The sequence below is a fragment of the Piliocolobus tephrosceles genome, chromosome 5 (genome assembly GCF_002776525.5).
Source record: "Piliocolobus tephrosceles isolate RC106 chromosome 5, ASM277652v3, whole genome shotgun sequence".
In the NCBI taxonomy this organism is placed as follows: domain Eukaryota; kingdom Metazoa; phylum Chordata; class Mammalia; order Primates; family Cercopithecidae; genus Piliocolobus; species Piliocolobus tephrosceles.
This window is the reverse complement of record NC_045438.1, coordinates 10661517-10688945: the sequence shown is the minus strand read 5'-3', so window position 1 is coordinate 10688945 and position 27429 is coordinate 10661517. Positions and strand designations below refer to the sequence as shown.

Below are 27429 nucleotides of genomic sequence, written 5' to 3'. Positions count from 1 at the left end.
GATGCAAGTGTGGTGCTTTACTTGCATTAGTGAGGTCATTATTATGGTATTATGTCCAGTTTCGATCTATATGTTTCAAAAGGATTGTATGAAACTTGGAGCAGAGCCAAGGAACAGTCACAAAAACAATTACTGAAATGGTAGGGAAGAGGTTTATGATGAAAGTCAGAAGTAGAACTCTTAGGCCTTGAAAAGACTGATATTTACTATCAGTGTTCAAGTTTTTGAAGGGATATTTTAAAAGGAGAAGGATCAGTTATTTTTTATTTTATGAGAAACCAAATAAGAAGGCCCTTCTTGGGCCCAGGCTTATACTGCAGCGTGTGTGTGTGTGTGTGCGCGCGCGCGCGTGCACGTGTGTATTTACGAGATGCTCTTGATGGGAAGAGGGATTATATACTGGAATGGGTGACTCGGAGAGTGTCCCTGGGGAGGGGTTATGTGATTCAGCTGCACTGCTCCCAGATTACTTGTCCTAAATGTCACTCCAGGCCAGGCACGGTGGCTCATGCCTGTATTCCCAGCACTTGGGAGGCTGTGGCAGGCAGATCACTTGAACCCAAGAGTTCCAGACCAGCCTAGGAAATACAGTGAGACTCCATCTCCACAAAAAATACAAAAAATTAGCCAGACATGGTGACATGAACCTGTAGTCCCAGCTACCCGGGAGGGTATTTTTAGTAGAGACGGGGTTTCACCATATTGGCCAGGCTGGTCTCACACTCCTAACCTCAAGTGATCTGCCCGCCTCAGCCTCCCAAAGTGCTGGGATTACAGGTGTGAGCCATCATGCCCGGCCAATTATCACCATTTATTGAGTGCTTATTTCCTGCCTGGCATTATGATAGGCCTTTTCCATGTTAACTCATTTAAGTCCTCACAACCACCGTAGGAAGTCAGTTTATTAACCACATATTACAAGTGAAGATAAAATTTAGCGAGTTCTAGTAACATTTCCAAAGTCATGCAGGTGGGAAGTGGCAAAGCCAAGACGAAACCCAAGCTGTCCATTTCTTCTCAACCCTAACACTATATTGCTTCTCTCCCATATAATATCAATGGATTAGCGACACAGTCACAGAAAGCTACAAGAGTGTTCTCAAGAGTAGTCATTGACCATCACACATTTGAAAACAGCAGTCATCTAAACCAAAATAATAGCCATTCCATTTTTCATGTAAAGACACATATTCTGAACTCTGTACTCTACGTATGTTATAGTTTGGCGTACACGGGGCATAGTCTCTTTCCGTAGGAAGCTTAGCATCAGGTTGAAGAGACACAGCAGACATAAATGAAACAGTTGCCACAGTGCTTTCTTTTTTTCTATTTATTTTGGAGACAGAGTCTTGCTCTATCACCCAGGCTGGATTGGATTGCAGTGGTGTGATCCCGGCTCACTGCAACTTCCACCTCCCAGATTCAAGCAATTCTTGTGCCTCAGCCTCCCAAGTAGCTGGGACTACAGGTGCACACCACCATGCCAGCTTTTTTTTTTTTTTTTTTTTTGGAGACAGAGCCTTGCTCTGTCATCCAGGCTGGAATGCAGTGACAAGATCTCAGCTCACTACAACCTTCACCTCCAGGATTCAAGCAATTCTCCTGCCTCAGCCTCCCAAGTAGCTGGGACTACAGGTGTGTGCCACCACACTCAGCTAATTTTTTTGTATTTTTTGTAGACATAGGGTTTCACTATGTTGTCCAGGCTGGTCTTGAACTCCTGACCTCAGGTGATCTGCCTGCCTCAGCCTTACAGAGTGCTAGTATTATAGGTGTGAGCCACTGCACCTGGCCATATTTTGTATTTTAGTAGAGATGGGGTTTCTCCATGTTGCCTAGGCTCGTCTCGAACTCCTGAGCTCAGGCAATTTGCCCGCCTTGGCCTTCCAAAGTGCTAGGATAACAAGCATGAGCCACACCTGGCCACTACAGTGCTTTCTTATACCAGAAATGAGTAAGGGAAATATTAGTCTATGTAATTATGGAGTTGGATTGTATAAGCTGTATACTTCTTTTAAAAAAGAACTTTCATTTTCATTTTTTTTAAAAATTGTCTTGGCCGAGTGCGGTGGCTCACATCTGTATTCCCAGCACTTTGGGAGGCTGAGGCGGGCAGATCATGAGGTCAGGAGTTCGAGACCAGCCTGGCCAAGATAGTGAAACCCCATCTCTACTAAAAATAAAAAATAAAAAAATTTTTAAAAAATTAGCTAGGCATGGTGGTGGGTACCTGTAATCCTAGCTACTTGGGAAGCTGAACCTGGGAGGCGGAGGTTGCAGTGAGCCAAGATTGCGCCACTGCACACCAGCCTGGGCAACAGTTCGAGACTCTGTCTCAAAAAGAAAAAAAAAATTATCTTATAGAATAAAGAAAACTTCAAATAAAAACTCCTGTTGGGCCGGGCGCGGTGGCTCAAGCCTGTAATCCCAGCACTTTGGGAGGCCGAGATGGGCGGATCACGAGGTCAGGAGATCGAGACCATCCTGGCTAACATGGTGAAACCCCGTCTCTACTAAAAATACAAAAACTAGCCGGGCGAGGTGGCGGGCGCCTGTAGTCCCAGCTACTCCGGAGGCTGAGGCAGGAGAATGGCGTAAACCCGGGAGGCGGAGCTTGCAGTGAGCTGAGATCCGGCCACTGCACTCCAGTCCGGGCGGCAGAGCGAGACTCCGCCTCAAAAAAAAAAAAAAAAAACTCCTGTTAAATACTAAATAACTTTAAAAACGGATATTTAGTTACTAAGTATCCCTCTTTACCCATAGACATTTATATTCATATTTCCCTTAATTTTTCACCACTCTCTAGAATTCACTAGAAGGGGCCTAGAAGAGGGCTCTGGAAAGGAAAAGAAGTTATCTCAGTGTTTGAGGAAAGCCAGTCCCCTGAGTAGCATCGTGTGGTATTTTATTTATCATAGAGAAAAATTTACATGGCTTTAAGCTGTACTGTGTCAAGGGACCACAGGGCGACAGGCGCAGTGTGTGTTTCCTGAGATTTCTGGGGCCAAGATCACAGTGGACCTGCAGGGCTGGGTTAGGTCAGCCTCCCCTGGAACTGGATTAGACCAGCCCCAAACCTGGCCAGTATCGCCCATCCAGAAGCATCACTGTGTCAAGGTGCGGAAACAGCAGCTGTGCACAGTGGGGGATTCAGGCTGCAGGGTTCTACTTCAAACTTCATAACTCAGTGCAGAACAAAAGGACTTTGTTAAATAAGCAGGTGGCCATAGTGAAGCCTGCAGCTTCCTGCATTATGGGAAGCTCAACCAAAGTGGGTATGATTGGTGAGAAAGGACCAAGGTACAAAGTGCAGCAAGAGCCCGGCGTTTCCTTCAGGCCAGGGGCTAGCTGCATACATGGTCCGCATTAGCGCTCATCTTGCTGTTCAGAGGTACGTGGGGTCACTCAAACAGCATACAGGGAAAAAAATGCTGGAGACTTCAGATAGTTTAAAATCTCGAAAATAAGTATTACCTAAATCTATAAGCATTCAATGCATAATCACATAAATCAAATAATATCATTTAAAACACCAAAAGCTATTACACTTTTTCTTCTGCTGCTTTTCTCTCCATTGTACTCACTATAACTGTTCAGTTATCTATTTGAACAAAATACTTACTGCAGTTTGGAAGCCATTTACCAACAAAAAGTTCACGAATTTCACCACCTCCATAGCTGTGTCCATCGAATAAGTGATAAAGACTTTCCCTAAAAGAAAATTTTTACATTTATTAGAAACTGGTCAAATTATTCTATTCTAAACAAACTTCTAAATGTAATATCTTTTGTCCTTCTGGAATAATAAGGGAAAACCTTAGGCTGGGGGTGCTCTAAGAGCTTATGCCTGCATTGTATGGGTTGCTGTCCTCGGGGCACAGCTCCTCAGGCCCAAAATGCCAGCGGGTCTGTCCAAGGGAGTGCAGACTGCTCAGCGAAAATGGAAATCAGAGCGACAGGGAAGAGCACTGGCAGGCTCAGACAAGCCTAAGGGGGCTTCTGAAAAACCGCGAGGCGTTAACAAGAAATCCACCACCCAGAATCCCCGAGCCCTTAAGATCAGGCACCGCCTAGTTTCTTAGAGACACTTGGCACTGTGCCCAAGGTATCCTCTCACAGCAGGCAAAGAAGCTAAAACGTGCTAAGGGGCCACCCAGCAGCGTCTCCTTTTGATCTCCTGATGCTCTCCGCTGCCCTGAAAGCTCGCTCTTCTGACAAGAGCAAGTGGGAGGAGAGTGACAAAGTGGTTCCCCCGCTCCCTTCTTTCCCGCAATCCACTCACTTTTGGAGAAAGGCCAGGAAGTTTGGAGTAGACCAAAGCACAGCTCAGAAAGTTAAGAAAAAAAAAAAAAAAAAACTTCAGCAGCTTGAAGGAGAGACACTGCCTCTGGGCAGTCCAACATCACAGACTCCATCACTCATCCCTGGGTCAGCTTAGAGCAGCAGACAGTACCGTTTGGACAAGCTTAACCCAGTCAGGATGAACCAGTGTTTTCTCAGGCTAAAGTCGTAGGGAAATTGTCTGACTAGCATTTTAATGTGAAAGCTGAATAATCTCTGTGTGTTGGCTTTTAGTCTGGAGTGGACCAGTTAAATCTCAGGAAGCCCTTGGGGCAGAGGATGGAGAAGAAAGAGGGGCTGGAGAGAAAATACGAATCTGTATCTACTCTGAGGTTTTTTGAAACACACCTTCCAAATGGAAGTGTGTATAATGGTCATATTATACATTTAAGCAGCTAGATATATTGATGGCACTCCATTTTCTTCTGAACACCTAACATTCACCCAATTCTTACGTATTTTAGGACTTCCTTTATAGATTGTGGTAAGATATATATGATCTATAGACCGATATCAGGACTATAACGTATGCGGGGCAGCATCTGTTCTCCACAAATGCTCAAAATTAAAATGATTATGATCTTAAGAAAATGTTCAGGCCAGGCGCGGTGGCTCAAGCCTGTAATCCCAGCACTTTGGGAGGCCGAGACGGGGGGATCACGAGGTCAGGAGATCGAGACCATCCTGGCCTACACAGTGAAACCCCGTCTCTACTAAAAAATACAAAAAACTAGCCGGGCGAGGTGGCGGGCGCCTGTAGTCCCAGCTACACGGGAGGCTGAGGCAGGAGAATGGCGTAAACCCGGGAGGCGGAGCTTGCAGTGAGCCGAGATCGCGCCACTGCACTCCAGCCCGGGTGACAGAGCGAGACTCCGTCTCAAAAAAAAAAAAAAAAGAAAGAAAATGTTCAAAAAATAAAAAATAAAAAAAAGAAAATGTTCAGAAATAAAATGTTTGAATGAAAACAGCAACGAATCATTGTCATAGAAATCTTTCAGAGTTGTCAACGACTAAACAGCACGGATCCCCCAAAAGGAATTAGCAGATGCAAAAGGCTTTGTTTCAGGTTTGGTTCAAAGAGGTTCCCAGATTTGGAAAATGCATATTAGAATTACCTGAGCTTCTCCAGCAAGCACATCATATAATAATCTCACAAATAGTGGCTGTTTTCTTAAGATTTCTGGAAATTACTGTCCTGATTGACCTTAATATGAGAACATTTTGGTGATATTTCAACATTTCTGGTTCTGGCAGCAAAATGGGGAAAAACAATCATCACCTTACGCTTAGTCAAATGTTTCTTTAAATAAAAGGCTTACTTTGCATTTGGTTGTGAGGCAGTATGGAGAATGTGAGACGGTTTTTTCCAAACGAGATTGCTCATTCCTACAGGAAATGACCTCGTTCTTGACGGCTGCTGCTAACTTATGGTGAGACGCTGGGTCCCTGTCCAATACCACATGGACATCCAATCAATTTACCCAGGGACAAGTCCACTCAAAAGCATCATTTAGAAGAGGGAAAAGGCATTGGGGTTATTTGTTTTTGGAGTATGTGCTTAAGGACATCTAGAGGTAAGCAGTTTCTGAGCGTTACTAGTGGTGTCAGAATCACTAAAAACATTCATACAAAATGCTGGTTACTTTTTAAGCAAAAAACAAAAAAAGTACATTTTATTTTACTGTGTATATGAGAAACAGCTGAGGTTATGAGGCCAGGTACAGTAGCTCACACCTGTAATCCTAGCCCTTTGGGAGGCCAAGGCGGGTGGATCGCTTGAGTCCAGCAGTTCGAGACCAGCCTGGGCAACATGACAAAACCCCGTCTCTAGTAAAAGTATAAGCAAATTAGCTGGGTGTGGTGGTGTGCACCTGTAACCCCAGCTATTCAGGAGGCTGAGGTGGGAGAACCACCTGAGCCCAGGAGGTTGAGGCTGCAGTTAGCCATGATCACACCACTGCTCTCCAGCCTAGGCAACAGGAGTGAGAGGCTGCCTTAAAAAAAAAAAAAAAAAAAAAAATCTGAGATTAAGGACGAGTGATCATCCAGCCATCACAAAGTACAAGACCTCACAAGAAGAAGGAGAGAACAATGTTGCAAACAACTTACGCAATTCTTCTGGCAAATTGCTTGTTTTTAGAGTTCCTCTGGCTGGAGGGTTGCTAGGAGGTCTAGGCACAGCAGCTGGGGACGGAGGCTGGGGAACCTGTGGTCTCAGCTCTGCAGGGCACTCCAAGGACTCCCCAGGAGTGCCAGCTCTATTAGGTGGCTGGTGATGCGGCTGTTCCCTAGAAAGGAACACATTTACAGTCAATTTTCATTCTTTACAAAGCCAAACCTTCAGGGACAGAAAGCCTTTTAGAACTATGGGAAGATCCCAGTGGGCTATTTCTCCTCTGCCTCTATTTCTTATCTGAGACAGAAGGAAGAAGGGAGCTCCGTGGAGTTTTAGTCAATAAGCAATTCAGCTGGCTGCCACATGTGAAGGCCTGTGCTCTGACTCCAAAGAGGGAAGCAGGATTTGATTTCTCTATTCAAGATTTGTTTAATTGGAAAAACAAGTCTCATGCACAGGGCAGACAAGGTCACCAACAAAACAAAGTAGTATGACAGGTGACACAGATGGTTGATGTTATAGGCATTCAGATAAAAAGACATGACTTTTAGCTCATAATAGGTAACATTTAATTATGTATCAAAAGGTAAAGAGGACCATGTAGATTTAGAAGTATTTGTACTGTTGACATATAAATGGAAATCTGATTTTGAAGACCCTTTAAAGAAGTTGTTACCATATTAGATAGCATCTTTATTATTCTGGTTGCCAGTATTCCCACAAGCATTCTGCTGAGATGAACAATCAGATGCCCTCGTGTGAGATTTGCAGGGCAGAAGGAAATGGAGAGCATGCTTCTGCTGCTTCTGTGGTTTTTGTTGGTAAGCACAGTGATGAGGTGCTGGGTTTTCCCCAGAAAGCCTCCCAGTGTCCTGTTACCAGCTTCACAAGCATCGAGGGCAGGGCATGGGCATCCATTGTTCGCCAGTGGAGATCTATCTGGCACAGAACTGATCCAACCATTGCAGTGGTCACAGCGGTGTTGGCTTTCTGATTCTCCACCTTCCTGGCTGCCAGAGGACGCAGCCTCTTTAGTGGCCCTGTTCTGTGGTGTTGTGCGAACCAGTGGTAGGACTAAAACTGTCTCTATCATGTTTTATTTCTTTAAAAACATTCTGAAGCAGATGTGACAATATGTTAACATTCCTAAAATCTGGGTAGTGGGAACATGCATGTTGTTATTTGTTGTGTGTTTGAAATTGTGTCATATTATAAATTTTTAAAAATGTTTTGACTACAAAATCTCTATGTGTATGCCCAGTTTTTATAGATTGTTGCTTATGCTTTTCATATTTTTACCCAAAGAGTAATCGGGAATTCTAAAAGTCTTACGTAACAGGATTTGAAATAAAATTACACAGAATCTCAACTGTACTATATTTTGAAAATATGAATGCTTAAGATTATTTTTATTTTATATTTTTATTAATATAGAGAAAATAATTTCTATAACATAAGCTTTCATCTAATGAGGGGATCCCATCCATATTTTTTTTCTCTTTTTCTTTTTTTTACTTCTCCAAGAAAAACCCATTCCAGTTATTTTGCATTAAATTCTTTTATACCAAAAAAACTGTTTCGAAAGTTGCTTAGTTGTTATAGAAGATGATTGCTTATATGATAAAGAAATGTTAAGGCCTTGATAATGTTCAAAAACTTCTGTATAAAAACAATACCGTGGAAATTAATGACAGAGTAAACTTTCCGAATTAAAGTTCTCTTTCAAACTATCAGTAAGAGGAGACTTAGCTAGCTGCTGCTTTTTTTTTTTTTTTTTTTTTGAGACAGGGTCTTGCTCTGTCACCCAGGCTCAATCACAGCTCACTGCAGCCTTGACCTCCTGGGCTTGGGTGATTTTCCCAGCTCAGCCTCCTGAGTAGCTGGGACCACAGGCATGAGCTACCACGCCTGGCTAATTTTTGTACTATTTTGGTAGAGATGGGGTTTCACCATGTTGCCCAAGCTGGTCACGAACTCCTGGCCTCAAGCGATCTTCCTGCCTTGGCCTCCCAAAGTACTGGGATTACAGGCATGAGCCACCATGCCCAGCCTCAGCTGGATGGGTTTGTGTGTATGTGCGTGTATGTTTTGTTTGTTTGTTAGTTTTTGAGACAGAGTCTCACTCTGTCACCCCAGGCTGGAGTGCAGTGGCACAATCACGGCTCACTGCAGCCTTGATCTCTTGGGTTCAGGCAATTCTTCTGCCTCAGCTTCCTGAGTAGCTGGAACCACAGGTATGTGCCACCACACCAGGCTAATTTTTGTATTTTTTTGTAGAGATGGGTTTTCGCTATGTTGCCCAGGCTGGTCTCAAATTCCTGGGCTCAAACAATCCACCCACCTCTGCCTCCCAAAGTGCTGGGATTACAGGTGTGAGCTACCATGCCCAGCCTAGCTCCTTTACCTGAACTTATGTTTCATTATCCTAAAATGATAAAATAGATCAAGAAGACCAGAGCAGGCTTAAATTGATGCTACAAAACCAATTACTCTGTATTATCTTTGCAACTCGTTTATAAGTCTAAAATTGTTTCAAAATAAAAGTTTATTTTAAAAATTACTATTCTCTTTCCTATTCAACACCAAACTTATTTCATAAAGATGCTAACATTTTATTTATTTCCCTGGAATTTTAGATATTTCTTCTGTAAGAGTGCCTATCGTACTGTAAAATCACATTTTACCTAATTCTATTGTTTAAACTCCATGTATTTATGGTTTAGAAAATATAAGGGCTCTGGCCCGGCACGGTGGCTCACACCCGTAATCCCAGCACTTTGGGAGGCTGATGTGGGTGGATCACTTGAGGCCAGGAGTTTGAAACCAGCCTGGGCAACAAAGTGAGACCCCCTTCTCTGCAAAAAATAAAAAAAATTAGCTGGGTATGGTAGCGGGCACCTGTAGTTCCAGCTACTCTTGGGAGGCTGAGGTTGGAAGATGGCTTGAGCATAGGAGGCAGAGGTTTCAGTAAGTCGAGATCGCACCACTGCACTCCACCCTGAGTGACAGGGCCAGATCCTGTCTCAAAAGAAAAAGAGAAAAAGGGATCTGTCTTGAAAGAAAATATGAGGGTTTGTGGGCTTCCGAGCAGAAGAGAAAGCAGGCATGTGCCTCTTCACCATTGGTAATAACGTGGACTTTTTTTCTTTCAATGAAATTTTCAAACTAATTACCACTTTCTGTATTTCTGAAAAATCCACTCTAATAGTAACTTCATATTTTAGTCTATGCAGTAAAAACAGAATCTAGTTTTACAGTGGTATATAAAAGTTGTTTTTGAGCAAAAGTAAACATTTAATCTACTTTCTTCCAAATATTGTCATAAATCAGGACGCTCCATTTACATGAGTTTTACCTGTATATTTTAGATCCATAAATTAAGAGAAAAGGAAAATCCAAAGAGAATAAGGGGAAAAAATGATGAAAGAGGCAGGGCACGGTGGCTCACGCCTGCAATCCTAGCACTTTGGGAGGCCTAGGCGGGCCGATCACAAGGTCAGGAGTTCGAGACTAGCCTGGCCAATATGGTGAAATCCTATCTCTACTAAAAATACAAAATGTAGCCAGATGTGGTGGCATGCAGCTACCTGGGAGGCTGAGGCAGGAGAACAGCTTGAACCCGGGAGGTGGAGGTTGCAGTGAGCCAAGATCATGCCACTGCACTCCAGCCCGGGTGACAGAGCAAGGCTCCATCTCAAAAAAAAAAAAAAAAAAGATTGAAGAGTTAGACAACTGAAGTCATGAAAATACAGAGTTGGTTTTCTAAAGAAGCATAGGAGAGACCTAATAATGGTACTCAACATGTATGAATGTTTTTATTACAAAAGAAAATAATAAGCCAGGCACAGTGGCTCATGCCTGTAATACCAGCACTTTGGAAGGCCAAGGTGGGTGGATCACTTGAGCCCAGGAGTTCAAGTCTAGCTGGGCAACATAGGGAGATCCCATCACTACAAAATATACAAAAGTTAGCTGGGCATGGTGGCGTGTGCTTCTAGTCCCAGCTACTTAGGAAGCTGAAGTGGGAGGATCGCTTGAACCTGTAAGGTAGAGGTTGCAGTGAGTCAAGTTTGCACCACTGCACTCCAGCCTGGGTGACAGAGCAAGACGCTGTCTCCAAAAAAGAAAAGAACAGGTAATTTTAAATTTTGACCAAAAATTAATTAAATTTAACATTTTAAAGTAAGAAATAGGCTTAAACAGGAATAGACACTAGATATATAAAGAATTGGCTACAGTGGAAGTCAGTCATAGTAAAAACAAAAATCTATTTTGTGGACTAAAAATTCAGATGGTCTGAAAATAAAAGAAAGGGGTGTGACTTGGAGAACATCCGAAGAACCTTTCCTTCAACAGAATTTCGACTAGTCACTAGTGGCTTTCTGTGTCTGATAGAGATCCTTGTCAATCAGCTTCCATTTCCTCCTGACCTGAAAAGTCTATATTGGGCGTTCCACTGCGTGACTTGCTCACTAACGTGGATTAGCAAACCTATAGAGAATTCTGTTGCATCTTCCTTGCATTGGCACAATTCCTTTCCATGTTAAAAATGCCTGAAGATTGGGCCTGTCATACTTACTGGTGCCTTGGAAGCCCCAGAAAGGAGCAGTCTCTCTGTGCGGGCCTCTCTTCTTGGTCCCAGGGGCTGGGATAATTCAGGATAACCTTCTGCACAGGGTGCAGGCCTCTCACACTGGCTCCAGGCAGCGGCTGCCCAGGCAGAGCCGGCTGGATCACTTGCTGGTAGGCTGCTCGAGGGTAGTCATGGCCATCTGTAGATGAAGACGACAAAGAGAACAGGGAACATCAACTCTAGCTCCTTCGTGTGAAAGGAGTCGTAAGCTCCATGCTCATTTGTGTCTTGATACCAGCTGAGGGGTCCGGACATCTGTTACCACGTCTGTGATGTTTGCCATATTTCTCTATTGTTGATTACTTGACTGTTTTCACAAAATTCACTTTTTTTTGTCCTAAATAAAAACATATGTGAAATCACCAGTTTGGTATTCTAACTGGAAAGCTCAGAAAACTTTTCAAAAAACTCTACACAGGCTCCTCTTTTCATAAGATACTTAGGAAAATCCAACCATGAAGAACCTCTTTCACACCACCACTCCTACCATAATTTCCTTCATGTCCCAAACCCAAAGCTAGGAAAAATGATCTGTATGATAGATACAGAATCACTGCTCTGTCCTTTCCTCCCCCAAGTGGACACACACGTGCATGTGCACACACACACACACCCCACTCCCTTTTTTTTTTTTTTCTTGAGACGGAGTCTCGCTCTGTCGCCCAGGCTGGAGTGCAGTGGCCGGATCTCAGCTCACTGCAAGCTCCGCCTCCCGGGTTCACGCCATTCTCCTGCCTCAGCCTCCCGAGTAGCTGGGACTACAGGCGCCCGCCACCTCGCCCGGCTAGTTTTTTGTATTTTTTAGTAGAGACGGGGTTTCACCGTGTTAGCCAGGATGGTCTCGATCTCCTGACCTCGTGATCCGCCCGTCTCGGCCTCCCAAAGTGCTGGGATTACAGGCTTGAGCCACCGCACCCGGCCCCCACTCCCTCTTAAGAAGAAGTAAATGAATGAAAACTTCGCTCATCCTCCTGGGAACTAGCCAACCAATTGGCAGCACCCTCCAACTTCCTTGGTCCTCTCCTGCTAGAGCCTACGTGCAATTGGAGCCAGGGCTGTTTGAAGAGGGCTGGGCTCAGAGCAAAGCCAGAGCTGGCAGCGACTTATGTGAATGTGCAACCTGGGAGAAAGTGGGTCCCAGCCAGGACCAGGAGCAGCAGGGTCCCCAGGGAAGGGCAGCCTGCCTGACCAGGCAAAAGAATAGAACTAAAAGCCCAGAGGAGAGATGCAGGGAACCAAGTAAGGGTGAGAGGGAAGAGCTCAAAGGGGGTCAGGTGTTGGGAAATGTGAGAGATGCAAGAGGACTGAAAAGAGCCAAATGGTAGCCCTGCAAGATGAACAACGAGCACCTCCTAGTGATCCAAGCACTGCCCCTGCTACCCACAGAAGCATAAGATGATCCAGGAGGAGGCATAACTAGTTAGGACAAGAAGGAAGTTGTTTTGTTTATTTTCTTTAAAAAAACCCTCATTGATCTTAAAATTCTTTTGATTCTTTTAAGATCAACCCTCATTGATCTTAAAATTCTTTTGCTGATTATAAAAGTAATCATCGAGTTTGCCTGCCATGTAGATAGGATACATATGGGGATGTACAGCAAAATAAAACTGGCAAGTAAACAAAAAAGTGACTGGTAGGTTGAAACCAAAATGGGAAGGGTGAGAATGTGGCTAAGAATTGATTCTTAAGGCCAGGCACGGTGGCTCACACCTGTAATCCCAGCACTTCGGGTGGCCGAGGCGGACGGATCACCTGAATTCAGGAGATCGAGACCAGCCTGACCAACATGGTGAAACCCCATCTCTACTAAAAATACAAAAATTAGCTGGGTGTCATGGCACGCACCTGTAACCCCAGCTACTCGAGAGGCTGAGGCAGGAGAATCCCTTGAACTTGGGAGATGGAGGCTGCAGTGAGCTGAGATTGTGCCATTGCACTCCAACCTGGGCAAAAGGGCAAGATTCTGTCTCAAAAACAAACAAAAAAAAGAACTGTATTCTTAGTTTGGTAAAGCAGTCAGGAGCCATCTACATTTTCAAAGGGACATTCAGAGGAATGATGGCCTCAAGTACAGAACAAAAGACAAATAATGTGTACGTTCACTAGTGTGGCCTCCTCCAGGTTCTCATTGCCTAGACTCAGGAAATAGTTTGGGTGACCTGGCGATGTGCCCAAGCTAGTCTCTCAAGTGTGGTCAGATTCCCTGGACTCAATCTATTATTGTCTCCTTTGACCCATGATACCACCTGGGTCCTTCCAATCATGCTGCTTCTGGCAAAAGTGACCATGCCCCTCCAACCCAGACTGTCTCCTGGCAGCACCCCATGACCCTTGCCCTGATATTGCTTAGGCCTGGTCATGACAAGTAGTAGGGGTTTAAAGAGGGGGAGGAGGAGAAACAGATCCACGTAGGTCTATCCCTGCACCTGGATGACAAAGGAGACCGGGACTTGAAGGGACTGCTCTCAGAATGGAAGACAGGCCCACAGAGACTCCTATGGTCTAGGACAAGGTCTACTGCACAGGCTTCACCTTGGCAGCCTTCTCAGGGCAGGGCGGATATATTCCAGGGGATCCAGATCACCAGTTGCAGTTTCAGGGCAACAGGGCAGGTCACTACTGCTCCTTTCCCTCAGTTTAAAAAATAGCAAAAAATGGCCAGGCGCGGTGGCTCACGCCTGTAATCCCAGCACTTTGGGAGACCAAGGCAGGTGGATCACGAGGTCAGGAGATCGAGACCATCCTGGCTAACACGGTGAAACCCTCTCTCTACTAAGAATACAAAACATTAGCTGGGCGTGGGGGCAGGCGCCTGTAGTCCCAGCTACTCAGGAGGCTGAGGCAGGAGAATGGCGCGAACCCAGGAGGCGGAGCGTGCAGTGAGCTGAGATGGCACCACGGCACTCCAGCCTGGGCGACAGGACGAGATTCCATCTCAAAAAAAAAAATGCCACTGCTCTCAGGTCCCCAGGTAGGGGGCCAGCCCTGCTTTTTGATGAGCCTTGTGTGAGCAGACCCTTTACAAACCCAGCTGTAGACAGAACTGTCTTGGTGGACTGCACTTACAATCTACCCTGCTTGATCAGGTTCCAGCCCCTGTAGATCTTGCCTCCCACGACACTCTCACTGGCCCAGTGAGCTCTGGCTTCATCTTGAATATCCCAAACTTGTCCTCTCCTTTGGGATCCTGAGTATGCCACCCTCTTTGTCCAGAATGTTTTTGCCCTAGATTTTCAGACTGACTTCTTGCCATTCAGAGCTCAGCCCAAATATCACCTGTCCAAAGAGGCCTGCCTCTTCACCCAGTCACTTTATTCCATTCCCTATGTTGCTTCCTTCATAGTTCCTGTCATGGGTTTGCATAAGTAAGCATGACTTTTACCTGTCAACTTCTTGCCTGCCTTCCCTACTAGAACATAAACTCCGTGAAAACACAGACTGTGTCCTCTTGCTACCATGTCTCCAAGGATAGCACTGGCACCCAGGGGATGCTCAGTAAATGAATGAATGAAGGCTCAATAGTTACAAAGCCAACCTACAGAAAAAGAGAAGCCATTTAGGACTGCACAATCTATTAATACTTTCTGGGGCACAGGTCTCCTATACTAGGAGCCCCCAACTCCCAGGCCACAGGCTGGTATCAGTCTGTCACCTGTTAGGAACCAGGCCACACAGTAGGAGGTGAGCAATGGGTGAGCAAGTGAAGCTCTGTCTGTATTTACAGCCACTCCCCACCACCTGCAGTACCACCTAGCTCTGCCTCCTGTCAGATCGGCAGCGGCATTAGATTCTCATAGCAGCGCAGACCCTCTTGTGAACTGCGCACGTGAGGGATCTAGGCTGCATGCTCCTTATGAGAATCCAAGGTCTGATGATCTGTCACTGTCTTCCATCGCCCCCAGATCTAGCTGCTGGAAAACAAGCTGAGGGCTCCCACTGATTCTACATTATGATGAGTTGTATAATTATTTCATTCTATATTACAATGTAACAATAATAGAAATAAAGTACACAATAAAGGTAATGCACTTGAATCAGCCCCAAACCATCCCCCTCCCCAGTCTGTGGAAAAATTGTCTTCCATGAAACTGGTCCCTGGTGCCAAAAAGGTTGGGGACCACTGCTCTAGACTGTCTTAATTCTCTTCTGCTATCCATCTGTTTTGGGGGTTTTTTGGTTTAATCGGTGTCTCCCTCCAGAAGTAGGAAGGAGAAAGACAAGGTAAAAGAGGAGAAATTTTGCCAGTGGCCTTAAAAGCCTTTATGAGGAAAGAGCTGAAAGTATCTTGGGAAGTTTTTAATGTTTGAAGCCATTTTTGCTTCCTATATCCATTAATGAATGGCTAATAATGTTTTATTTGCTTTAAAAGGACTACCAAGCTCTAATCACAGGGTTTAGTTCTTTTCCAGAAAGCGGATGTTAGTGCTGTTAATCAAAAGCCTTTGAATCAAGGTCATATGATTTCTAACAGATTATTTCTCGCACAACATGTTTTTGTCTCATAGCAACAAATCATATCATTAAAATCACCAAGGCATGTGGGGCTAAGTGTTTGATTAGCTGTAACTTTCATTTCAGAAATGGCCACCTGTGGTAAAAAGTTATGCCAGTTTATGTGAGCAGATGAAAATGATACACCTCATCAATTTCTAAAATTAGGGTACTGACAATATAGTCCTCCATGCTGTCCTTTTATTGTTGAAAACAAAGGAAAACTGAACATCAATGCATCAATAAAAAATGAGTGTTCCCTTTTGTAAGTGGAATCTGACCAGCTTTGTCTGGAATTTGACTGGTTGCATGGAAAAGGTTCCTAAATAGGCTGGACATGCCTGTAATCCTAGCACTTTGGGAGGCCTAGGTGGTTGGAGCTCTTGAGCCCAAGAGTTTAAGACTAGCCTGAGTAACAAGGTGAAATCCCATCTCTATGAAAAAAGAAACACACACACACACACAAAAAGAAAAGTTGCTAAATAAAAACTATGTTTATCAGGTAAATGATCATCTTTTTCACTGCTCAAGTTTTAATCATTTTTTTCCAATTACTATGACGAAGGCTTGCTAATTTACTTGGATACTATACATATAAAATAAGGGCTAACATTTATTGATCACTTGCTACATGTCAAGTACTGTTCTAAGTTCCGTATTGAGAATTATAGAGTTCAATTTTCCATTTCCGTAAAGAAGTTTAACTCAGAATACAAATCCAGATCATCTTCTAGCACAGCATTCTCTCCTTGCTCACTCTGCCGGGCCCCACTGGCTTGCTTTTGATATCTTAATGACATCAAGCTCCTTGCTTCCTTAGCTCCTTGCTTCCTTGACCTTCTCATCCTTTAGGTTTCAGCTCAGATGTCTGCTTAAAGAGACATTCTCTGGCCAACCTGTCTATTAATGTCTGTTCCAACAGTTACTTCCCTTATAGCACTTATAATTTGTCCTTCTGTTTTTGACTTCTATTTCTTATCCATCTCTCCAGTAGACTGTGAATTCCATGAAAACAAGGACCGTGTATGACTATTTACTGAATAAATTGATAAGTGGATGGACAGGTTCTGTTTCCAAATATCACTGACTCCCTTCTTTGCTTCCCTCCCAGACCAAAAAAAAAGCTTTTCCAAGGCTTCATATCACAAAGACTCTACTCATGATTAAGGCTCACTCCTTTCCCCAGGAAGTAGAGAACAGATTTCTTTTTATTCATTCAACAAATATTTATTGAACCTCGATGGCCAGGCACTTGGTGAACAAAGATAAATAGGATACAGTTCCCTTGGGAGTACCTCAAAATAAAAGGAGAGAGAAAGAAAATCTGTGTGTCTGTGGGTGTCTGTTTTTAAACACAAACCCACACTAGTTAGTGTGTGAGGAGGGGAGACATATGAGTCGACAGCCACCTACTTGAGAATCCCTGTTCAAAAATAGCTTCCCTGCGGACTTGTCCCCAGTGCCTACAATTCCATCAAGAGAATTTATTCTGTAGGAGCGGGAAGGTGGGTGGTGTGACAGACAAATTATTTGCTAGCATGGTAACCCCTCAGTTCAGAGGCAGTGTTAATCACAAAGCAGAAATGAAAATCTTGCACAATCACGAATGGGTGCCCAGGACTGTATGTTATTTGTCAATCCTGTGATCTTCTTGGCCTGAGTACACACGATCTTTGTGTTACTGAGCTTTTACCACTTGGAATGTGTAAACCAAATCCTAAATGAGGTTTTCCATTTATCAGTCGCAACATGCAACATTTTTCTTCCTTATTAAGAATGGTATTAAAAGAGTTTATGAGAGAGAAATAAAATCTGATTTTCAAGTTGTCAAAAAAACATCGTGATATAATGCAATCAGTTTAGCCAGGAAACAAAATGGCCAATATAAACTGTTGCAGGAACTCCCACAGCTGTAAGCAGCTGTGGTTCCTGAAAGGCAACTCCTTCTTTATCATTTCTTCCATCTGGTTTCTTTTTTTTCCTCACTTTAATTGTGCATGCATTCTAGCATACAAATCATCCCTTTTTTTTTTTTTTTTTTTTTTTGGTCCACAGGTACAATTGTACCCATGTACCCATAAATTTATTCTATTCAGTCTCCTTGGTAGAGAAAGCAATAATTTTATAATAAAACGAGGGCTCTCTAGACTTAATTCCCTCTCTTTTCCCAAATATTTGCATCATGAGTTTCATTTGATTGCACAGCCATGAACTCCATGCTGGTGACCTTCAGGGGAAGGATTCGGAGGTAGCAGGAGGCCAACTTTTCCAGGGGGTGGGGTGAGGAGAAAACACAGGCTTATTTCCTTTCTTATTTTCACCTACTTTGAAAACTTTTTTTTTTTTACATGAAAGGGGTGACCAATAACCATTTTTGCTTTAACTTGCAAAAAGCTTAGATATGCCATTTGCATGGTGATTATTATTTATTTATACATTCATTAATGGGTAAGGAAGTAATGCTCTTCTAAAGCCGAGTAGAGCCACGTAGCCATGGTTTCCAACTGCACAAGCATCCCTTAGGTGAACAGCTCTTTTGAAGTGGTTTTGTTGGCAATTAAGTGCAGTTACAGCCCTGACATGAAACTAAGCATTTGTACACCTGCCCTGAATGCTTCAAATCTGTGCCAGTGAGTGGGATCTGGAAGTAGAGGAGCACCCTGCAGAACTGGGCTGCAGGATGCATTTAAATAATAACAATAATAACTGAAAGCTGTTAGTATTGAGGGCTTACCACCAGCCAGCCACTTTCCTCGTGCCTTTAATACATTATCTCATTTAATCCTCACAGTAACCTTGATGGGAGTCATTGCTGCTGGAGGCCTCATAAATATTCTAGGGTTGCAATGCCCTGCAAAAAAGCCATCAGCACAGGCAACCCTGACCCTCTTCTCTGTGGTTAGATGGGAGCCAGGGCCAAGGGACATGCAAGGTGAATTGGGGCAAGCTTGCCTTCTGTATGTGCTCAGTTTTCCTTTGTTCTTTTCAGTCTTTACTCGTTTCTTAATTATAGAAATAATACCTGTTTGCTATTTTTATTTTTATATTTTTTATGTGGTTTTGTTTTTGTTTTTAAGACTGACTCTCATTCTGTTGCCCAGGCTGGAGTGCAGTGGCACAATCTCAGCTCACTGCAACCTCCACCTTCTGGGTTCAAGTGATTCTCATGCCTCAGCCTCCCTGAGTAGCTGAGATTACAGGTGCACGCCACCATGCCCGGCTAATTTTTGTATTTTTAGTAGACAACATTTCATCATATTGGCCAGGCTGGTCTCGAACTCCTGACCTCAAGTGATCTGCCCTCCTCTGCCTCCCAAGGTGTCGGGATTACAGGTGTTAGGCTCCGCACCCAGCCATTTGTTATTTTTAAAAATCAACAAAAGTATATGAAATTAGAAGGAAAATATACCTATCTCCTCTTAATTCCCTGCTCCCCTCCTCACCAAGATCACCACTAGATCCTGCTAGACTTAATATAAACATACATAGTTTAAATAAAAAAAAAAACATGGATGGGATCATCACTGCAGCTCTTGCCTTTAAACTTAATCTTTTTGATGTCAGAAGGTGTATTCAGTGCAACATGGGCCTAGTAGTCCACTGTATACATAAATCACAAATGACTTATCTGGCCCCTTATTGCTAGGTATTGTAGTTGTTTTTGTTTTTACCCTAACGCAACAATGCTTTCATAAACATTCTTGTTCTTATATTTGTATGTGCTTGTTTAATGTTTCTATAGGATAGATTCCTATAAGTGAAACTGCTGGACCAAAGAGGAAGCATATATAAAATCTTGATAGTGAAATTGCCTTCTGGGAGATTGCACCAATTTACACTCCTATCAAGAGTGACTGGGAATATTCATTTCTCTGTAACTCCACCAACACTGGATGTTGTCCAAAGTTTTTAATTTTTGCACAACGAATCAGGGAAAAGGTATCTTTAAGAATTTTGCACTTCTTAAATCTAATGATGCTGAGCTTGGTTTAATTCTCATATTGGCTATTTGTATATCTTCTGTGAATTATTCCCCTATCCTATCCCCCATTCTCTTCCCTCTGCCTTTCAACACCTCTTTTCGCCCCCAGGATCCTACATGTCTCTCCCCAACCCCTTAACAGAAGGAAATAATACAGAGAGCAAGGGGATGGTGAAATGCTGAAAGAAAGCGGGTCCTGGGGCAATAGAGACAAAAAGTGTTCCCAGTCAGGAGTGTTAGCCTTTTAAAGGAAACTGCCCCAACGGGACAATGCTCACCTCCAAAGACTGGATTGCCAATGGCGCCGTTTCAGCTGCAACAACAGGAAAAGTATTTTCCAGTGGGAAGTATTTTCCAGAGGGTCCATTATAACAATGAGTCAGTGCTGTTTTTGTCTATCACAATGAGGCTTTCCCTTGCTAGTAGTCAGAGTCAGCTGCTTGGGACTGTATCACAAAGCCTTGACTTAAGTATTCACACTTCTTTGCATTAATCTAAGGGGTTAATCGGAAGTGCAGTTAAAAACGTATGTATGCAGTGTTGGCCACATCATTGCTTACTGGATCAGAAAACTGGAAACTATTTTAAATGTCTGACAATAAAGAATAGGTTAATAATAATTTGGTAGATTCATCTGATGAAATACGATGAAGCAGTTTTAAATGATTCTGGAATAAGTACACTCAATATCACTGAAAATTATTTTAATTTCAGATTAAAAATATATGCAAAGAAAAAAAACACTGAAAATTAATATGTCAAAACCCTAATAGGGAATTCTATTTGGGTGGCAGAAATATGAAAACTTTTTATTTTCTTTTTTGAACTTCTGGGCATTATTTCAAGTTTAGGAGTGACCAAATATTATAATGATCAGAAAAAAAATTTTTTTTTTTTGAGATGGAGTCTCACTCTGTCATTGCCCAGGCGCAATCCCGGCTTACTGCAATCTCTGCCTCCCGGGTTCAGGCAATTCTCGTGCCTCAGTCTCCTGAGTAGCTGGGATTACAGGCACCTGCCACAACACCTGGCTAATTTTTTTTTGTATTTTTAGCAGAGACAGGGTTTCACCATGTTGGCCAGGCTAGTCTCGAACTCCTGACCTCAAGTGATCCACCCACCTTGGCCTCCCAAAGCACTGGGATTACAGGCGTGAGCCACCGTGCCTGGTGAACACTTACCTTTAAATACAGATTAACAGAATGTTAAAAAGTAGTTTATGGTATCATTCTCACAAATTGTTCCTTTTAAACCTGGCAATCACTGAGAAATACAGCCTTGACCTTGCCAACATTCAGTTCTCAGTGATTCATACTTAAGGGAATCCACCACCACACCCACCCTATGACTGGGCGCTTGGAGCAGGCAGTGGCATCCATGCATTCCCACCCTGTTGACTTCCCAACATTTATACACCACGTCCCAGTTTTAGGCATCACGGACTCTTTCTCCCTCTCCAACCCAAGGCCCCATTCTCCTCACACCCTCCTGCTTCCCCAGCCCCCACCCTCATTCCTGATCTCACACTCATTCTTACCTATTTCTTCCAAGCATCTTCTAAGTTACATTTCTCTATCTCCTCTTTGTTGTTTTTTTCTGAGTTATGAATTACTGCGTTGCTCTCTTCACTTTAGGAAGCTTTATACTTAGTATACATGTACTAATATGTAAATTATGGTTGATTACAGCATTTGTAATTATTTCTATAATTTATTTTAAAGCTGCACATCAGGCCTTTGGTCAGGCACTTCTTACACTCTTTGACCTACTTTATGTCCAGGGTTTATTTGCTAAGAAAAATATCACATCTCACAGCCCTGTTTTCATCTGTGAAGCCCTATTGTTATTTTCCAGGGGCCTCAGCGGAGATTTAACATCAAGAATGGTGGTAGAGAAAAAAAAAAAGGTGATAGAATCTCTTATCTCAATCTAAGACTGCATCACTTTCAGAGATGCTTACTGCACTGGTACATATTATTATTTCAGAAGTAGTTTATTGAGAGTCTAGTATGTGCCAGACACTGTGCTTAAATGCTGGGGAATTACAAATTGAAAGTAGATGTTTGCATTTGCAGATGCACAAAAGCTTGCAGTCTGGAAGGAGAGGAGACAAGTACATAATCAGATGCCATGCTGGTGTTAGGTGTCCCAACAGGACCAGAGCAGGAGGGAGAGTGAGGACCTGAAGGAGAATGTGATCTGGGGAGGTTTCCAGAGAGACACTTGAGCTAAGTCTCAAAAAATGTGTATGATGGTGGTTGCATAACTCTGTGAAAATACTAAAATTTATTGAATTTTGTATTTAAAATGGGTTAAGGATAACCCTTACAGTATGTAAATTAGATCTCAATAAAGCAGTTTTTTTTTTTTTTGAGACAAGAGTCTCACTCTTGTTGCCCAGGCTGGAGTGCAAATGGTGTGATCTCGGCTCACTGCAGCCTCTGCCTCCCAGGTTCAAGCGATTCTCCTGCCTCAGCCTCCCAAGTAGCTGGGATTACAGGTGCCCGCCACCACACCTGGCTAGATTTTTGTATTTTTTAGTAGAGACGGGGTTTCACCGTGTTAGCCAGGATGGTCTCGATCTCCTGACCTCGTGATCCACCCGTCTCGGCCTCCCAAAGTGCTGGGATTACAGGCTTGAGCCACTGCGCCCGGCCCGATAAAGCAGTTTTTTTAAAAGGTGTATCGAAACTGGGTCAGACACACCAGAGGGGGAAGAACATCCCGGATAGAGAGAAGAGCCTGGCAAACGCTTGGAGATGTGAACCATCGCGACAAGCAGGGGACTGCCAGTCTTAGAGTGGCTGGAATGTAGGGTAGCTGTAGATGGCTCAAGTGTCCAAAAGGGTTTAAGCAGCAAAATCACAGACGCAACTTCATTTTCATGTGATGGCCCGAATCCCAGAGTCTCAGTGACATTCTGGGCACCTTCTGGTTTTTTGTTTTGTTTTGCTTTGTTTTTGACTCAAAGCCCTTTCTCTGCCAAATCTAAGATGGGGAAGAAACATGAAGAGAAGGAAGAACCCATGTGCCCAAAGATCAGAACAAAAAATACGTTTTCTAGAAATCACTTGGGTCATCTCTCTGCTTCTAGGCAGGTGTGTTAAACTAATCCAGACAGAGGAACCTGTTTTGTCCTTAAAGGTCCCTAGAGAAGAAGACTCCAGTGGGACAGGCTTTAGGCTAAGAAAAAGCATTCTCGGCCCGGCGCGGTGGCTCACGCCTGTAATCCCAGCACTTTGGGAGGCCAAGGTGGGTGGATCACAAGCTCAGGAGATCGAGACCATCCTGGCTAACATGGTGAAACCCCGTCTCTACTAAAAATACAAAAACATTAGCCGGGCGTGGTGGCGGGCGCCTGTAGTCCCAGCTACTCAGGAGGCTGAGGCAGGAGAATGGCGTAAACCTGGGAGGCGGAGCCTGCAGCGAGCCGAGATGGCGCCACTGCACTCCAGCCTGGGTGACAGTGAGACACTGTCTCAAAAAAAAAAGAAAAAGCATTCTCTGAAGGCCCTTTGCAAATCCAGCCACACGTGGAAAGCCCCTAGGTGAAGCAGAATGCCCTCCCTGCATTCTGACCTGTTCATCCCAGTCTAGTGACACAAAGCATTGATGTGAGGCCCTTGTTTCTTCAGTCACCCAGCCCAGAAGGCCCAGAGGAGGTAAAGATCACTTACATGGCACCTGCTGATCGGGACTTCCAGGACAATGGTAGTGATAGTTCCATGGAGCATGTGGGGAAAGATTGGGGGGCAGTGCACATGCTGGAAACCTCTGAGGTTCAAACTGAGGGAACTCCCTGGACCTGAGAGGTCTGGGGAGGTCCTGGGGGTAACACACAGAGGTGAGGGGCAGGGGCCTTTCCAGCTGCCTGATGCCCAGGACATCCTGAGGCTGGGAATCATATCCCGTGTCTATGGTTGGCAGATCCAGGCCTGCTCGGTTCCTGTGAGGCTGGGGCCGTTGCACCATTGCCTGGCTACTGCCCAAGGAGTCTGCTGAGGCATCAGGTAAACTTTGGTCTGATTTGTCGGAGTCATGGCCAGTGTCAGGAGAAGCTGCTGAAAGCTGAGATCCCAGCCATTGATTACGTTTTTCCATAAATGAAAACTGATGCTCTGCAGGGAGGGCTCCAACCACAGACTCAGATTCGGGCTCGCTGACTGCAGAGCACCCAGAGGGGAAAGCTTTGCCTGGGCCTGGGTGTCTCCTGCAGAAGCTGTCTTCACTATCCTCCAGAACTTGAGTGCGCAGGCAGGTGACCTGCTGGGATACAGGCCGCTGGTGATTTGCAAGTTTGAGGGTTGCGTGAGCTTGAGAAAAGTCTCCGGAGGAATTGTGAGGCGTTGTGGGTACGGACAAGCTGTTGGGTGCCATGTTCCTTATATTTGGAGCAGGTGGTTCTGATTCCTCTTCCAGGGAATATTCTGGGATTGGTTTCAGCAACTGACTTGGGTATGGTTCTGATTCATCAACCTCCACAGGAATGCTTCGGTTCATTCTAGTTTCTGGAACAAGAGAAAACATGCCATAGCCTTAGAAGACAGATCAATTCTTGGAGTCCTCACTTCATGACCTTAAGGGACCTCATTCAGGATGTGGTTTAAATTAACATTGAGACACCAATGTGCCTGCAGAGCCCTAATCCATAAAATTGTTTACTTATCCTCCAGGCAAAAGCACTAATGCTTATTAAGATATTTTATCTGGAAGGCAATTCAAAGAATATGATTGGACCGTCCTGTGGTAGAAATCATTCACCAGCAAGGGGAAAACACAGATGAAAATCAACTGCCAAGTATTGAGGAAAGAGAAATTATCATAATGTGGGCTGCTTCGTGTGTGCTTGGAATACACGATGAAATAAATCTTAGTAACTGATATGGAATGATGGCTAAGATGTATTAAGTGAGTTCTTTCTAAAAGCCACGCGCAGAGCAGTGTGCATACTATGCTGCTATTTTGCATAAAAAGTGAGAGGAGAATGTGTGTGTGTTTGTGTGTGCATATCTGCTTGTATATGTATAAAACGTATGGAGGAATCACAGACATTGCTACACTGGTTGCCTTTGAGGATGGAATTAAGCTGGGGGAGAGCAGTGGGAGGAAGTTTTCACCTTTTGCACTTTTATAATTTTGTTCCATTTGAGTATTGCCTAATTTTAAAAAAGAAAAGTGTTTTCTTTTAAGCAAAGAAAGAAAGCCCAAGTTTAAAACACATTGAAAAAAGGTCAGAGTGACATTTTCTACCTAATTTTAGGTCATTTGGAGGACTTAATTCCCTCTGGGCACTATGCCTGCAACAAAGGTAGCCATGACCATCTGGTTTGTGATGTAGTTGAACCAGCAAGGCTCGCTAAACTAGACCTTAGCCAGCAGAGCATTTAGCCCACAGTCCAGGCAATACCGCTTTTAGCTGTAAGAAGAACTCTTAATTAACCTAACACAATGAGAAAGAAAACCAGCCCTCTCTCATCATTAAACTGGTTGAGGTGATGCCTTGACTGGAGGGGGAGGAAGAAGGCAGTCCACAAGACTGCACAGGAGCAATGGGGGTTTGCAGGAGGCTGAAGAGCAGGTGTTGTAAAAGAGCAAGCAAGTGAAAAAGAAGAAATCCCAGAGGGTTATTCTATGCAAGGCTAGTACATAGCATACTTCAAATACCAGAGGGAGAAAAGGGATTGTGTCTGGATTTAAAAATTCTTACTTTGGATCCATGTCGCATTTCAACCACAAACATTCACTGAGGGCGCACTGTGCCTAAAGTCAGGTTACACAAATTATGGTTCTAAGACAAGTTTCGGAGAGCATGAATTCACTTTCTCTTGCACCTTGTACCCAATCCAATGCGATCATGACAGCATGCATCTTGAAATGCTCCCCTTTCACACAGATGGGACCAGCAGTTTGCCACCAAATATACTGAACGGCCTCCAGAAACATACCTCTGTAGTCCCTGCCAAATGAACGCTCTTTGACACGCTCCTCCCACTTGGTACTTGGTACCAAACTTACCCACCTGCCGCACGACGACCCTTGCTCCATTTTCCGACACAACAGAAAACTCAACTTCTAATTTCGGGCTGGCCTTCCCTCCTTCCCTCCATCTCTCCCTTTCCCTATCCTTGTCGTTTTCGGGCTGTGTATGTCCTCTGCTCGTTGGTTCTGCAGAAAAGGGGACCTCATCAGCTAAAGTGATCAGACCTTATAAAAATGAACAAGAGCCTACCAAAAACACCAGTCAATATCGCAACTGTTCATTATTTTAAAAACGTTCGGCTGAGCGTACTGGCTCAGGCCTGTAATCCCAGCACTTCGGGAAGCTGAGGTGGGTGGATCACCTGAGGTCAGGTATTCGAGACCAGCCTGGCCAACATGGCAAAACCCCGTCTCTACTAAAAATACAAAAATTAGCTGGGCATGGTGGGACGTGCCTGTAAGCCCATACTGAGGAGGCTGAGACAGGAGAATCACTTGAACCCGGGAGGTGGAGGTTGCAGTGAGCTGAGATTGCGCCACTGCACTCCAGCCTGGGCAACAAGAGCGAGACTCTATCTCAAAAAAAAAAAAAAGTTCACCATTTTTTCCCATTCTTTCTTGCAATTTTTCCACAGTTATGAAACTGGATGTGCCACACAACACGCTCTTCAGCTGGTCGGAAAACAAAAGTATTTTTTCAAGGCCTAGCTGAGTGTTGTGTCATCTTCTGCATGCACTTGTGGGCCCACAGCCGAACGGGAGGCAAAGAGACGCAAAAAGTGAGCTGACTAGCAGGACTAATTCCTGTACTCTATTGTCATGGGATTCACTTTCAATCCCATTCAAGCACAACTATTTACATTCTCCCTGGGTTTTCCAATGTGAATACCTTAGAAGTGCTTTTTCACCCAAATAAAAAAAAGTTGCAAATTCCTCTCTTCTAGCTGAGGAGCCATCAGGGGGCTTGGAGGAGGCTTTTAAAAAAAAAGCGATGAGGGCAGTCATCTCACATAACTGGAAATCTGAGGTCATCCTCTGGTGGGAATTCTGCAGTTAAAACTGGTCCGGGGCTGGGCGTGGTGGCTCACACCTGTAACCCCAGCACTTTGGAGGCTGAGGCAGGAGGATTACTTAAGCCCAAGAGTTCAAGGCCAGCCTTGGCAACATAATGAGACCCTGTCTGTACAAAAAAATTAAACAAATTAGCCAGATGCGGTGGCATGCACCTGCAGCCCCAGCTACTTGAGAGGCTGAGGTGAGAGGTCACTTGAGCCCTGGAGGTCCAGCCTGCAGGGAGCCGAGATCGTGCCACAGCACTCCAGCCTGAGTGACAGAGCGAGACCCTGTCTCAAAAGATAAAAATAATTTTTCAAAAAACTGGGCCGAGCACCCTTCCCCCACACAGCCACATGGCTGGCTTCCTTTCTCCATGAGGTCTTTTCTTGACTGTCACCTCAAGGAGGTCTCCCTGGTCGTGCTCTCTAAAATGTTGACACTCTCCTCTCATTCCCATCTCCCTTCCCTGCTTTACCTTCTTCTCCAGCAGTTATCACTGTCATACTGTCATATATCACCCAAATGTATATGATACACACAAATATCTAATAATCTCTTTGTTTGCTCATCACCTCTCCCTTCTCCCAGAATATACACTTCCTAAGGGTGCAGTTTTCTCTTCTCTTTTTATTTGTGATATGGGGGTCTTGCTCTGTCACCCAGGCTGGAGTGCAGTACCTAGATCATGGTTCCCTGCAGCCTCAAACTCCTGAGCTCAAGTGATCCTCCCACCTCAGCCTCACAAGTAGCTAGGACTACAGGCGCACACCATTGTGCCTTTTTTTTTTTTTTTTTTTTTTTTTTTGATTGCGTTTTTGCCCTTCTCCCCCG

General features: G+C 44.2%; 2 protein-coding genes across 2 annotated transcripts in view; one reads left to right on the top strand and one right to left on the bottom strand.

The window, feature by feature from the left end:
- Window positions 1-27429, bottom strand: part of TRAF3IP2 (TRAF3 interacting protein 2) — a 47167-nt gene that overhangs the window by 9913 nt on the left and 9825 nt on the right. Inside the window, exons 2-5 of the mRNA XM_023219061.1 lie at window positions 23241-24071; window positions 11037-11229; window positions 6451-6629; window positions 3623-3711 (exon numbers count right to left, since the gene is read on the bottom strand). Coding sequence (XP_023074829.1) covers window positions 3623-3711; window positions 6451-6629; window positions 11037-11229; window positions 23241-24063 — 1284 coding nt within the window. The 5' untranslated portion in view covers window positions 24064-24071. The remainder of the gene's footprint in view (window positions 1-3622; window positions 3712-6450; window positions 6630-11036; window positions 11230-23240; window positions 24072-27429) is intronic.
- LOC111547272 (keratin, type I cytoskeletal 9-like) overlaps window positions 1-27429 on the top strand; it is a 114148-nt gene that overhangs the window by 84940 nt on the left and 1779 nt on the right. The window lies entirely within an intron of this gene.